The sequence below is a fragment of the Eptesicus fuscus genome, chromosome 20 (genome assembly GCF_027574615.1).
Source record: "Eptesicus fuscus isolate TK198812 chromosome 20, DD_ASM_mEF_20220401, whole genome shotgun sequence".
Classification (NCBI taxonomy): Eukaryota; Metazoa; Chordata; class Mammalia; order Chiroptera; family Vespertilionidae; genus Eptesicus; species Eptesicus fuscus.
The window spans coordinates 20,570,344-20,584,482 of NC_072492.1; the positions used below are offsets into that span (position 1 = coordinate 20,570,344).

Here is a 14,139-nt window from a genome sequence, read left to right on the forward strand (position 1 = left end):
TTGGCATCAGTTGCTTGACTAATGTTAATACTTTGGTAATTCTCAGAAAGCTCTTTTCCTGCTACAACGATGCCATATATGCTTAGCCCATCTTTCCATACGGCCCCAAACATGTCTCTTCACACCAAACGCTGCCTCTCTACACCATCTGATGTTAGGCTAACTCCTGCATGGTGATAGCAGAAGGAAAATAGACATAGGTAGGTAGCTGTGGTACAGAGAGAACTTACTGTTCTCTTCCTTCACCTGGATCACCCAAGTGGCCACGTGTTTTCCACCCCCATCAGTTTCTAAGAGGTTAGTAACTCTGCTTGTCAACATTCTACCCGCTTCTCTCTGGCTCTGGCATTCAACACCATGGGAGTAGTCTCATACTGACAATGGCAGAGTCCGTTTCATGTCATAAAAAGAATTAATCAGAGTGGCTTGCCCTCTAAAAATTATTCCTGGTTTACAGTCCTTGATATGTGGTTTCTGTTAAGATGGTTCTTACTCCTGAAAAGTCAAGGCAGACACCCTTAGGGGACTCACAGCTCTGGACAAGCTATGTGAAGGAGTCCACGCCCCGCCACTCCCCAGTCCTGCCTGTCTCCCTCCATCAGTAAAGCATCCCCGTCAGAGTGGAAAGGAGAGGAACCTGCACTGGCAGTCAGGAGCCTGAATGTCAGGCCCTGCTTATCTGATCTCATTGTGTGGCTTTGCACAAATTCCCAGCCCTCTGTGAGCATCTGTCTTTCCATCCATAAACTGGGGGAAGAGTTCATTAAGTATGTATCCAGAGAGTCTTCCCGGATGTAAATGGTTTGATTCTGTGACATATAGGACACATCCATGCTAAGCGACGGGGTAGCCTGCCCCTAGCCTTATTGGGGAGGGGGGGTGCTCAGGAGGCAGGACTGTATTTCCTAATAATTCTCTCCTAGCCCCTATTTGAACACAGGACACTGAGTCCTTTAGGAGCCCTGGCCTGAGCTGGAGCCCTCAGTTCCCACATTTTATTTCAGACACAGTCAGCCCCCTCCCCCCCAAAAAAAAAAACCCACAAAAAATAATCACTGCGTCCCTGAATCCTATGGAAGATGTCAGCGCTCCCCTCGAAAGCCACACACAAGCTGAATGCTCCCACAGGCTGCTCGGGTGCTAATCCTCACCTCACTCCTTCTCAGCCCCTTGCCATAGGCTCATGGATAATGACCACTGTTTACTGAGCACCTGCTTTATGCCAGGTCCTGTTCGAGGTATTTTATGGGTTTTGATGATTTTGATCCTCACAACAACCCTAAAATACATACTACTACTCTCTCCAGTTTACAGACGACATCCAGCTGCAAGGGGGTGAAGCCAAGATATGACCTTTGGCTCTGGCCCCGGAGCTCACACACCTCATCACGGAGCCAGGCTGGGGCCCATTCACGCTGCTGGTCATAACTAGGAGCTGGAGCTGCTGGTTAGTGAGTGCCTGCAGCTCCGGAGGCATCGTACTAGACACTTATTTCAGCATTCCACGTAAACCTCGCCCCTGGAAGAGGAAAGGTCTTGGTTCCCGTTCAGAGGGGTGGGAAGTGAGGCTCTGAAACAGGAAAGGACTTCCCCACGGGAAACTGCACAGCTGGGCAGGCTTCAAACTCACAAGTGTTCCGTGCTCGCATCTCGTGACCTTCTTCTTTGCCGTGCAGCCTTTCACAACAAATACCTGGAGATGCTCCCCACCCCACTACTTTTGGGAAAAAGAAAGAGGGACCACTGACCCCGCCCCCTCCATAGAGCTCTTGAGAGGGTCCATCGGGCTATCCCTGGTGGGGGCAGGGAGGGGACTTGACAAATCTGACTTTCTCATTGACCTTCACTAGGACAGTGCCGGGGCCCAGAGAAGGAATGAGCACCTTAGCTACTCTTCTCCCATTTCTGGGTGGTTCCGCCATGCGGCCTGCTCTCTGGGGCCCTGAAGTCCTTAGGGGCAATATGAGACTCAAAAGGAAGAGGGGAAACTGAGATGGAACCCCTGGACTTAGCCACACCCTTAAACTTCACAGAGGCTGCCAAGGTCTCGGGGTGAAGCTGGGAAGGCAAATAGAGCAGGCCCAGGGTGCAGAGGCCCATTCCTGTCCCACACCTTGGATGAGTGCCTACAATTAAGTGTACCCACTGTGCCAGGGTGCACAACCCACTGTGCCATTCCCATTTCGCAGATGAAGACACTGAGTCTGAGAGAGGTTATATAACTCGTCCCAGATTCACAGCTGGCACGTAGGAATCAAATTCAGGTCTGTCTGAGTCCAAAGCCAGTGTTCTTTATGACCCACCACAGTGCTCCCGTGTGTCAGGGACAGTGAGAGTGGACACACACAGCCTGCGGCCTCCATACACAGATCTCTGAACTGCAAGGTGTGAGCAGCAGCCATGGCGTTTCCACCTCACCCCTACTGCGCCCACCTCCCCTCACACGCAGCCCTTGCCAGGTCTGCCTCTGGCGAATGCTGTCCTTTTTTGGGGAGCCCCCAGCAAGTCTGGGAGCCCCCGTGGGATGCTTTATCTCAGAGACAGATTCGGGTAAACTAAGGGGCAACTGTGAATTTATTTGCAGGAGACAGATTGGGGAGAAGGGAGTTGAGAGCAAGGAGCCAGAGAGAAGAGGACAGAAAGCAAAGGGAAACCACATTTGCAATAGTTGCTGCTTTGCGTCTTTGCCTCCTTTTAATCCAGAGCATAGTGAAGAGTTATGAGGGGGGCATGTTTTCGACTTAAATTGTATTTACCAGGATTCAACAGAAAGGGTCCTTTCCTTTTTGTGTTTTAGTTCTTGTTGTCTTTTTGTATTATTATTGATTTTAGAGAGGGGGAGAACCATCGATTGCTGTTCCACTTATCCATGTATTCATTGGTTGCTTATTGGTATGTGCCCTGACCGGATGAACCCGCAACCTTGGTATATCAGGAGGAGGCTCTAACCAGCGGAACTGCTGGCCACGGCTTCAGTTCCTGTTGCCTCTTTGTATTACTGGGCTGGTTATGAAGACAACTTTGACTTCACACGAAAAAATGGGAAGGTTCTAGGTGGGATTCAGGCTGAGAATCAAGGTAGGAGCCACCAGACTCTGGCGGCTGGTAGAAGTTGGGGGTAGGGGTTGGCAGGTCTTCGTTGGGGTTCGCAATCGTGCGCCCGGAAGCTCTGGCCAGAACCTCGCAGTGCGGTGACCACAAGCAGAGTGAACTGAATGGACAGCGGCAGCGGCGGAGCCCGCCGGGCAGGCGCGGGTTGAGGAGCTCCCGTCTTCCGCAAACCCAGGGCCTGGCGGCCCGAACCGGGTCGATTGTAACCTGGCGGTGCAGGTTCCGGCGGGCCCAGACCAGCTCCGCTCAACGAAGCGCCCCCTGGGACGGGTGTCGCCTGGGCCCGCCTCCTGGCCGCGCGGCTATTGGTCGACGCCGCCCCAGACACCTGCCCCTACCTTAGGGGGCGTGGCTACCTGGGCCCGCCCCACGAGGCTCGGGTTCCCAGGCGGCGCTTCCTCAGGCCCCGCCCCCGCCCCGGGCCCCGCCCCTTCTATCTCGGATCCCGGGCGCCTCGTGATGTCACGGCAGCTTTGATACAAAGAACCCTTCGGCCCACGCGGGTCTCCCGGCAACCGGCGCGGGTGGGGGCGGGGCTGGCATCGTCCCCGGGTGCCGAGCCGTGCGAACTGCCGCGGCGCGGCGGGGGCCGTTCCTGCTCTCTCCGCGCGGCCCGCCACGTCCCTTCCCGCCCCGCGCGACCCGCGTCCGCCGGCTCCTCGCTCCTCTGCAGCGCACCGACCTGCGACCAGACCTGGAATGCGCACCCCGCCGGCCCCCGGGGGCCAGGTAAGCGGCGGCCGAAGGGCTCGGGCTGGCGGGGCTCCGGGACGCGCACCTGGCCCGCCCGCGGTCCCTGGGCCAGGGAAGTTGCCGGAGCGTGGAACTTCGCCCGCAGCCCGGCGCCAGCTCCCGCCCCGGGAGTGGCCGCCCTCTCGGCCTTGGCCGGGAGGTCGGGTTACCTGCATCCCGGCTCGCCTGGCCGTGGCGGAGAAGCCGCTGCCCACTCTGGGCCCTTTGCCTGCACCCAGGGGCGAGGGCGGGCACGACTAGCGCTGGGGCGCGGAGAGAGGTGGCCGCTTCTTTCTCAGGTGCAGTTTCAGAAAGTTGTTTTAGGGGGGCATAGTTGCCTGGAAAAGGGGTCGTTTGTCCGGACGCCTCCTTTGGGACCCTCACGTCCCACCATCACTCCCAGCATCCCTCCCCCCCCCCCCCCCCACCCCAGCCCACGGGTGTTGACGCCGCTCTGCTCTTGCCCCCGCCGAGTCCTGAAGCGGGCTGTGCGCGGAGGAGCTTTTCCGCAGCTCTTGGCGGCTGCACCAAGCCTGTTCCCCGGCTCCCCTCATCTCTCCGAGGGACTCTGCGGGGCTAGAGGGGAGGGCCAGCCTAGTTCGGGGTTTGGGGGCCGGGCCCTGCCCCTTCCCAGCCAAGATGCTGCGGAGGCCGGAGGTGTGCATGACTCCCACCCCTTCGCTCCCCTAGAGTCAGCGGGTGGGTCCCGGCAGCAGTTGCTATTGTCACAGCCCTTTCCCACTCTTCCTCCCACTTTCCCTCTATTCCGTGAGAACCTGGTCCCTCTTCAGCCCGGGACTTTTCCCCTGCTCATCCCTGCATAGCCACCAGTGTCCCCTTTTCCCATTTCCCCTTCTCCCCAGCCCCGCTCTAACGCAGGTGGCTGGATGTGACAGACAGACACACCACTCGGCCCTGAGGGACATGTCAGTGTTCCTTGACTAACTTATTTCTAGGTCACCTTCCTGCACGCAGCCCGTGTAGCACCCCCCTGGGCTGGTTTCTGGTGATCACTGCTTCCCTGGCCACCCTCCCTGGAGGCAGCGCTGATCTGATCGCTTGGGCTCCTGGGAAGGGGGTGGGGCAGGCATATCCTGAGGCATCCCCAGGTCCTTCCCCTGGTGAAATGTGGTTACACTGATGTCAGGTTACGGAAAAGGAATCTCAAAGCGGGGAGGGTACCGGCTGTGTGCCTCCCAGACCTCGGCAGTGGGGACCTCTGTCTCTCTGTAACCATCGAACTCAGCCTTGGAGGAGTCCTGGGAGTCCACTGCCAGCGACTGGTGTCTTACCACCTCCCCAGCACCAGCTTACCCAGATAAACTGGGCACAAACCTTCAACTGCTAATTACATGCCCAGGGGCTACTATAAACACTGCCCTTAAGATGTTTGTAGTCAGTTGGGAGACTGACAACTCCTCTGAGCTGTTGGGCAAGTTGATCTGGCTTGTCTTCTAAGGTGTCTGTGAGGTGTGTGTCTCCTGTCCTGTCCTGTCCTGTCCTTCCCACCCCCCCCCCCCCCCCATGTGTGGCCTGGATAAATGAGGGAAACCAGTGAAGACCATGGGCCTTCTTGAGCAGCTGGGGTAAACCACCTGCTGGGGAGGCAGCTTTGTAATTTTGGGGACCCTGGGCTTTGGTGGAGGGGGTGGGGTGGATGACTAAGGCCCTGTAGAGATAAGATTGTGCCTAGGGGAGGGACTAAATGAGCAGGCTGGGAGGTATGACCTTTGTCCCAAGGAAGATCAGTAGTAGAGACTGCCTGGCGTCTGTTCATGGAGAGGACTTTTAGTCCGGCGAGGGAAGAAAAGGGAGAAGAAATTAGGGCACCTGGAGCAGCCTGCACTGGGGAGGCTCTGGGCTACAGCTTGAGCACTTCCTGGTGGATATTCCACAGCCGCGGCCCCCCTCCTCCCCCCACCTTCCCTCTCTTCTGAGCATTTGTGCCCTTCCCTAAAGCACACTGGCCCCTCCTGGTAAAACCAGCTGCCCCACACTAGGGCTTTCTCTCTGACGGTTCACCCAGGACCCTCACAGCTCTTCCTGTAACTACACCCCCCCCCTCCCCCCACCACCACACTCGTCCACCAAAGTGGCTAGAAACTTCCTTTCCAAGGGCTGCAGTTCCTCCTCTGACGTGGCCTGTTATGCCGAGAGATATTTCACAGTTGATCCTGCTTTGAGGGGCTTCACAGTTTTACTTCACTTTATATATTTTAGGCATGGGTAGGCAGGAGGTGGAGCGGGTGGGAGAGGCTCCCAATAAAGTAGCAGGTGAACAGTTCCTGGAAGGCACGCATCTCAGGGACTGAGGGCCATGGCCAGGGGAGGGGTAGCCTGAGCAGAGGGTGCCCACCCGCTGGCCCTGTGCTCTGTCCCCTAGGGCAGGGGGTGCTCCTTGGGTTTTGAAAAGGAAGCGTCTTTATCTCGTCTGCCTGCTGCCTGGTATTGATCGTGGGGCATCGTGCCTTGGCCTGGTCAGGTGTGAGAATCTGGGTTGGTCTGTTTTCCTCCAGGTCCACTCTGCTGGCTCTTGACTCATCACTGGGCATTAAATCACCGGCCTCTCCAATGAGGAGGACCACTCAGGTCTACCTACTCCCTGGTCTCCAGGCTGGATGAAAGCGGGGCTCTGCCCCATCAGCTGGGCACCCCGAGATAGGCCAGTTGGTTTGGCAGGTCCACCTTGGATCTTGCTGGACATTGTGTGATCATCTCTCCTGCTTGTGGTCTGGCCGTCTCCTCCATCAGGTGGCATTCCAGGACACAGACCCTTCCTCATTTCTGTTTGCCCAGCCCCTGCCCACATGCTCTGTGCAGGCAGTTGTTTTTTTTGTTGTTTTTTTTGTTTTTTTATTAAGCTTCTTAGAGAGAGAGGAAGGGAGAGGCAGAGAGAGAGAGAGAGAGAGAGAGAGAGAGAGAGAAACATCAATGTGAATGAAACATCAATTGGCTGCCTCCTGCACACCCCTACCTGGGATTCAACCCAGGCATGTGCCCCGACCAGGAATCAAACCTGGCAACTTTTTGGTGCACAGGACAATGCCCAACCAGCTCAGTCACACTGGCCAGGGCAGCAGTTTTTTTAATTCAAGAAACATTTGAGCATCTAATTTGTGCCAGGTTCTGTGCTGGGCACTGAGATTCTGCAGTGAACAATAGACCACAGTCCCTGCCTTCACATGGTGGCAGAGGGGGCAGGCAAACAGGTAAAACCTGCAGTGAGTGGGATGGCAGGAGAGAAGGCAGGGCAATAAGGAGTGCTGAACGAGGTATTGTGTTTTAAATGGAGTGGGCAGGGAAGTCCTCACTGAGAAGGTGGCATCTTGACCAAGAGCTGCAGGCCGAGGGAACAGCAACTGCAAAGGCCCTAAGGCAGGGCCACGGCTGATGAGATGTGTCCGAGGACTGCAGGGAAGCTGCTGTGTTGCAGAGTAAGGCAGGTAGTGTAGAAATCGGGGGCTGGGGGGCTGATGTGGCCAAGCCACAGCCCAGAATCCCAGGAGGGAGAGCAGGAGGACAGTACAGTTGACTCTAGCAATCCATCAGCCCAAAATGCATTCCTGGCTCTGCCCACCTCAAACATGGCTGTTGAGAGCTTTGGGCATTAGGCCTTTCCTGGGGGAGGTGTCTGTGTGGTCGTGGCTGCCGTGGACTTTCCTGCCCTCAGCCGGGTCAGTCCAGATAAGCCTGTCCACACGAGTGTGGACACAGCTCTTGCCAGACTGTTCTTCCCACCACACAGACGGACACCAGCAGAGCCCACGCAGGTGACGTGCACTAAGCGGGCAGAGCACTGTGGGGCCTTCTCCCCGCTCCCCCCGTCAGTGCTGTCAGGGGAGCGGCATTCAGCATTTGAGACCTGCAGCGTCGTGGCAACCTGTGCTTGTCCGGTTCTGGCCGGCCTCCCCTAGGACTCTGTTCCCCTTCTCCTCGAGCTCCTGACCTTCCTGAGCCCAGGGGTCCTGGGCCTCGGTTCACTCCATCGACCCACGGGCAGTTGGCGGCACAGTTTTGTGCCCTGGTCTCCTAAGGAGTCTCTGTCCAGCTGAGGCCCTGTGCGTGCGTGAGTGTGTGTGTGTGTGGCGTGTGGTATGTGTGTGGTGTGGTGTGGTGTATGTGTGTGGTATAGTGTGTGTTGTGTGTGGTGTGGTGTGGTATGGTATGTGTGTGAGTTTGTGTGTGGTGTGGTATGGTGTGTGTGTGTATATGTGAGTGTGTGTGTGTGGTGTGGTGTGTGTGTGTGTGTGTGGCGTGTGGTATGTGTGTGGTGTGGTGTATGTCTGTGGTATGGTGTGTGGTGTGTGTTGTGTGCGGTGTGGTATGGTATGGTATGTGTGTGAGTTTGTGTGTGGTGTGGTATGTGTGTTGTGTGCGGTGTGGTGTGGTATGGTGTGTGTGTGTGTTTGTGTGTGGTGTGGTATGGTGTGTGTGTGTATGTGAGTGTGTGTATGTGGTGTGGTGTGTGTGTGTGTGTGTGTGTGTGTGGTGTGGTATGGTGTGTGAGTGTGGTATGTGTGTGAGTTTGTGTGTGGTGTGGTATGGTGTGGTGTGTGTGTATGTGAGTGTGTGTGTGTGTGTGTGTGTGTGTGTGTGTGGTGTAGGAGAAAGTAGGCCTCCAGAACTGTGTGTATACTTGGAGTGTCACATGGAGGTCTGAGGTGGCAACGTGGTGGTCCAGAGCTGTGGGGTCCAGGTGACCTCTGACCCCAGTTCCCACCAGCAGGCTGGTACTAGTAACACCAGTGTTTCTAACCCCACTTCTTGACTTCCTTCAAGAAATGGGAAGTTTTCTGACTGCGGGGCCTGTTTTCAATTGATTCAGCCTGCTTCATCTTCCGAGCACAGGGGGTTCTCTCCCTGTAGTGTAAACATGATCAAATGAAAACAGAAGCTGGGTAGCTAATACCTGTGGCTCTGCTCACGGAGCTTTCTCTTTTAAGGGATCAGAAAGAGGAAGCCCTAAACAGAACCCGAGTGTAGGAGAGTGGGTGGGAGCGCTCTTATTCCTGAGTCATTTTGTCACCCCACTCTCCTCTGCACTTCGCAAGCCTATTGCCATAAAAAAGGAAGCCGCCGCATTTCAAGTGGCCTGTGCTGTCTGCAGTGGATGAGGGTCTGCTCTTCACTGGACTTCCGTCTCCCTCTTAGAGTGGAGAGAGAGTAGGAGCGGGTTTATCCTTCCTGACCACTGGTTTTCCTGGGAGGAATACCCACTTCAAAACACAGCGCCTTCACCTCATGCTCGGTGCCTGTTCAAGCAGAAAAAAATATCAGAGTCAGAAAACACGTGGATCTAGATTCTGGCTCTGCTGCTTGCTAGTTGTGGATCTTTGGGCAAGCTACCTCACCTTTCTGAGCCTCACTTTCCCATCTGTAGGATGGGATTGATAATGGTATCTACCTTAGGGTGATGGTGAAGATAAAATGAGCGCCCTAGCTGGTTTGGTTCAGTGAATAGAGCATTGGCCTACTGACTGAAGGGTCCCTGGTTCGATTCTGGTCAAGGGCACATGCCTGGGTTGTAGGCTTGATCCCCTTCCTCTCTGAAATATATATATATATATATATATATATATATTTTTTTTTTTTTTTAAAGTTAAAATGAGCCACTGTGACCTAAATTGTCCAGCATGGGTTTGACACTTGCTCAGTTGGTGGCTGATGGGTGGTTAGGTAGCAGGAGAGTATAGTGCCCAAGAGCCGGGTCAGGTGTCTTGGTTCAAATCCCGGCTCAGCCAGTAGCTGTTTGTGGAATCTCAGGCAAATTATTTAACCTCTCTGTGCCTCAATTTCCTCATCTATGAAATGAGGATGATGCTAGTACCTCCCTCATAAGGTTGTTATGTGGATCAAGTGTGTAAATGTATGAAAAGCACTTAAAACAGTGCCTGGCATATGAGTGAGCTGTTCGTTTTAGTTTCTGCAAGCTCCTGCTGGTCTGATTCTTGTGACTCATAACCTTAGCACCTGACCGAATTCTTACAGGGAAAATGTCAGCACTGAAACAGGAAGGCGGCAGGGCAAAAACGCCATCCCCCGAGGGCCGCTCCAGGAGGAGTACACTCCGCTTCCTCGGCTTCTGTGTTTTTAAGAAAACCAACTCAGCCTCTACCGGTGCAGACTGGGGGCCGGAGTGTGGTGACTGGTGCCCACGTGGCAATCGGTGACTGAGATGCAAAGCACGTCTGAGGTGACAGCCCTCTCTCTGGGGCGTGGTGTGGGCTGCACCTGGTCCTTCCTCCCAGAGGCAGGCCTGGCTACGAAGGAGACGGAGAGGGGGCTGCACCTCTGCCCACCTGCCCTTCACCCCCAGCTGGGGCCTGCCCGTCCAGCCACCTATGCCCAGTTGGAAAGCCAGCTGGGAGCAGTGCTGCCCGCCTGCCAGCCCACAGCATCTGCCTTATGAAAGCACTGCGGCTCTGGCTGCCTCAGGCCCAGGAGACATGGAGGGGAGCCAGACAGAAAGGTGTGGGCTGTGCAGCCACCCCGCCACATTGGGTCAGTGCCCCTGGTAGTTTTCCAGGGAGCAAACCTACCTGTTCAGCTAGCTTGGCTGCTCAGAAGTCTGCAGCTCAGCCAGCGCCGCCTCAGTGGAGGGTGGTGGCAGGACACCTCTGCCGCCTTGAATTGATGGTCTCCTGGCAAAATAAAGGGCTCCTGATGACAACACCTTGTTGTGCGATTATCTGCAAGATCGCATCAGTTATTAGCAAAGAAAGGTCTTGTCACAGCACGTGTGTGTGTGTGTGTGTGTGTGTGTGTGTACACACATGCATACATGGAGCTGTCATCTACTCTTTAGTGCTCACACTCCGTCTAAGGAACTGGGACTGAATCCCCATCCCCCACTTATGCTCACTCACACTGTATTTTATAGATTCTAAGACACTTTTTTCTTTTTTCGCATTTCAACATCTCAAATTGGAATGTGCTGTGCATTCGCTGGTGGTTATAATGTAATTGACAGTGCCTGTTCTTTCTTGGTGTACTTGAAATAACAGTGCATCTTTAAATCAAAGGCATCTTGAATTTAATGAAACACAAAAACTAGGTAACCTCTAAGAACTTACATAATTTGCCCAGTTTCTTCAAGGAAGGGAGTAGAACCACCTTGTAATGGTGGTAGGATTCATGAAAGGATGCTGTAATGTGTTTCAAGGAAATGAGCTTGGACACTGAGCAGACCGTGGTTCAGATTCCAGCTTTTCAGCTCATCAGCTGTGTGACCTTGGGAAAGCAGAGCAACCTCTCTGAGCCTCAGGTTTCTTCTTGCACCGAATATGGGTCGTGGCTCCATAGTCATCATGATTATGTACAAGGCACCTTTCCCTATTTCTCTCTTCCTGCGTATCATCTAAGGTCACATTGCTCCATTCTACCAGGTTAAAGGGGAAATGAAGGCAGGGAGTGGGCTGCTGGCCTCCCCACGGTAGCAGAGAGAAACTGTGGTGTTATGTTCCAGGGCCTTCTGACTCAGTTTACAATCCTCCAACATCGTCTTTTCCTTCCTCCCATCCTCCCATTTTGCCTGAGTTTTCATTTTCACATATGTTTCCCGTTAGCAATTTTCTTTCAAATCTCTCTCCTCTTCCTTTCTGTAAAATCTTCCCACATGTAGCCTCTTTGAAGCTCCTTGTGGTGGGAAAGGGGAGGGGGCAGTGCCCGTGGCCAGGGTGGCACAGGCCCCAGGAGCCTCAGCTGGCAGGAGTCGGCGATCCAGTGTGCTGTGGCCTCCGCAGCCCTCAGCTCAGGTTCTGGTGCCACCAGCCTGGCTCATTCCTGTTCCCATGGCCTGCCGCGCTCAACCTGAGAGCACGCTCCATGCTGCGTGTTGGACACTGCCATTGCCAAGTGTTTAGTATTCCCTGTACCCTCCTTGCGTTAAAATCAGACCTTGTTCAGATCCCAGCCCTGCATTAGCTCTGTGACTTGATGCAAGTTACTCAACCTCTCTGAACATCGGGCACATAACTGCTTAATAGGTGTATTTTTTCCTGGTCTTCCTCAGACGTTTAAGACTGCCTGTGTTTTCTTAGGCACCAAGGGTTTGGGGAGTGCCAGCCGACAGTGTGGCTCCAAATAGAGGAGTTCTGAGCAGGGAACAGCGTCGGTGAAGACACAGGGACCTGTGTGAGCACGACGTGTGGGGTGGGAGGGCTGGGCTGGGCTGCAGGGGCAAGGATTGGGGTGAGCCGTCAATACCTGGGGACCTGTGAGGGTGAGATTGATGAGGTGGCTCCCCCAGGAAGGAGCAGGACTGGGGGAGCAGTGGACTGCGTTTGAGGTCCTGGGAGAGAGCCACATGGGGGTCTCCAGCTGAAAGATGCTGGCCGAAGGGAGACCTTCAGAGCAGGCTGTGGTCTTAAACCTTGTTTTCGTCGGAGGTCTCCTCTCTGCCTCTCTCCCTCTTGAGATCCTGATGTCAGCCAGTAGCCCACCTTCCTCAGGTGAGTGCACGGTGTCAGGGGCCCACAGCCCCCTCTTTGATGAGGTCTCTGGCATGAGGATGCACCTCAGTGGTTGCCGGGTTCCAGGGTGTAGAATGAATGAAACAGTGGGACAGCTTTGTTCACAAAGAGCCCTATAAGCTGGTGCGGTGGCTCCTCGGGGCCCCAGGAGGCAAGGGGACTGCGCAGCTCCAGGCTGGGGACAGAGAACCACGTGTTCGCTGGCCAGGGCTGGATGGGAGGTTCCCTCGTCAGGTAATTCTCTCCGTGAATGGTACCTGAGGGGTGTGCCACCTCGCCTGGTCCCAGGAAGAGTCACAGGGCAGAGGAAGGACCTGCTGGGAGAGTGTGCCCAGAGGCGGCTGTGGGGCTCAAGGAGCTGGGTTCTGGGCTGCAGGGGTGGGGTGGGGGGTGTGGAGTGTTTATCTGGGGCTTGTTTAGGGTCAGGTGTTTGTGGCAAAGGGAGGATTGTTTCAGACATAGGACAGCCTGTGCCAAGGCACGGGGGTGGCGGTGAAGTCGGACAGGAGCTTAGTGCCTGAGGGAGGGGAAGGGGCAGTATCACATCCTGAGGCCAGGACTGACCGGACAGGGCAGTGTGCGCTGGCCAAACAGGCAGGGCCTGGGTCTGTGGCTCTCTGAGGGGGTTGATGGGTTTTTAGCAGCCTCAGACTCCCCAGGGGGCCTCCTACCTTCTGAGCCCCATCTATGGCGTGTGGTCAGACCTGTGCTCGCTCACCTGTCCCCACTGGGAGAGCCTGGTTCAGCCTGGCCTGGCCTGTGGCCAGCGGCCCCTGGAACACACCGCCTGGTGGCTGGACCTTGCCAGGGCTGAAGGACAAAAAGAGACACCTGCACTGAGCCTGCGGGAGCACTGCTGGGGCTCTGGGCGGACGGGAGGTGCTGGGAGATTATAAGGACAGGTCTACACAGGATGGACAGGAGGAGAGACGGCCTGCCCTGTCATTGGCCCTCCTGATGCCCATCTGTCTGCTCCAGGAGGGCGGGTCACGTGGAGCCTGGCCATTAGCCGCAGGTGAGCATGGGCACTCTGCTTGGTCTTCCAGGGCCTGAGGGTGTCTGTGGCAAAGAAGGGGTGGGTAGTGCCCGCCCTGGCTGTAGGCTGTTGGGCAGGGGCAGCTCTGTTCAGCTGTGCTCTCCCTGGGAAGTTCCCCTCGCCTCCTTTGGGGGTGCCCGCTGAAGGAATGCTGCTTGGTCCACCCTGTGGACGGTTGAGAGCAGGTGAGCTGGCCCCAGCCACTGCTTTCCCGGCCCAAGCCTCCACTTGAAGCTCCTCTTATCTCGATGAAAAACCAAGAAGCCCCCAAAGCAAGCCCCACAGGCTCCTGACTGTGGGAGTAATTAAGCCCTCACTTCAAAAGCCGCCTCTTTAAAAGCTGTAATTTGTAACCTCAATAGCTGCCAGGAGATGTTCAGAGGGCCAGGGAGCCCTTGATGTGCGCCCCTTGAGCTGTTAACTGGCTTTCCACTGGAGTTGCCCCACACCTGGCCGGGTGGGAACTGGAGCTCACGGCAGGTACTTGAGAATTGAGATGGGGTGATTGAACTTAGGGGTTCATGGCTCAGGTTCACACGGCTCTACCTTTTTGTATGACGACAAAGGGACGTAGAGAGAAAAGCCAGCGCGTAGCTTCAGGGGAACGTGGGTTAAACTCTGTGCACCGTGCCCTCCTGTCGGGAGGAGACGGTATTATTGCTGGGACTTAGGGGGAGAAAACCAGAACCCCCCACACCCCCCTCTCCTCACTCCTCCCCCTCCCCCCCCCACCCCCACCCAGTAAAGCACATAGCAGATGCTGGCCACGTGGCCAGGGCTCCAAGGGCT

At 55.5% G+C, this 14,139-nt stretch overlaps 1 protein-coding gene across 1 annotated transcript in view; it reads left to right on the forward strand.

Moving 5' to 3' along the window:
* The first annotated feature begins 3,597 nt into the window (after positions 1 to 3,597).
* The window catches only part of RAB11FIP4 (RAB11 family interacting protein 4), a 278,710-nt gene continuing 268,168 nt past the window's right edge, over positions 3,598 to 14,139 (forward strand). The window contains exon 1 of the mRNA XM_028154824.2: positions 3,598 to 3,840. Within this exon, the coding sequence (XP_028010625.1) occupies positions 3,811 to 3,840 (30 nt within the window). The 5' untranslated portion in view covers positions 3,598 to 3,810. The remainder of the gene's footprint in view (positions 3,841 to 14,139) is intronic.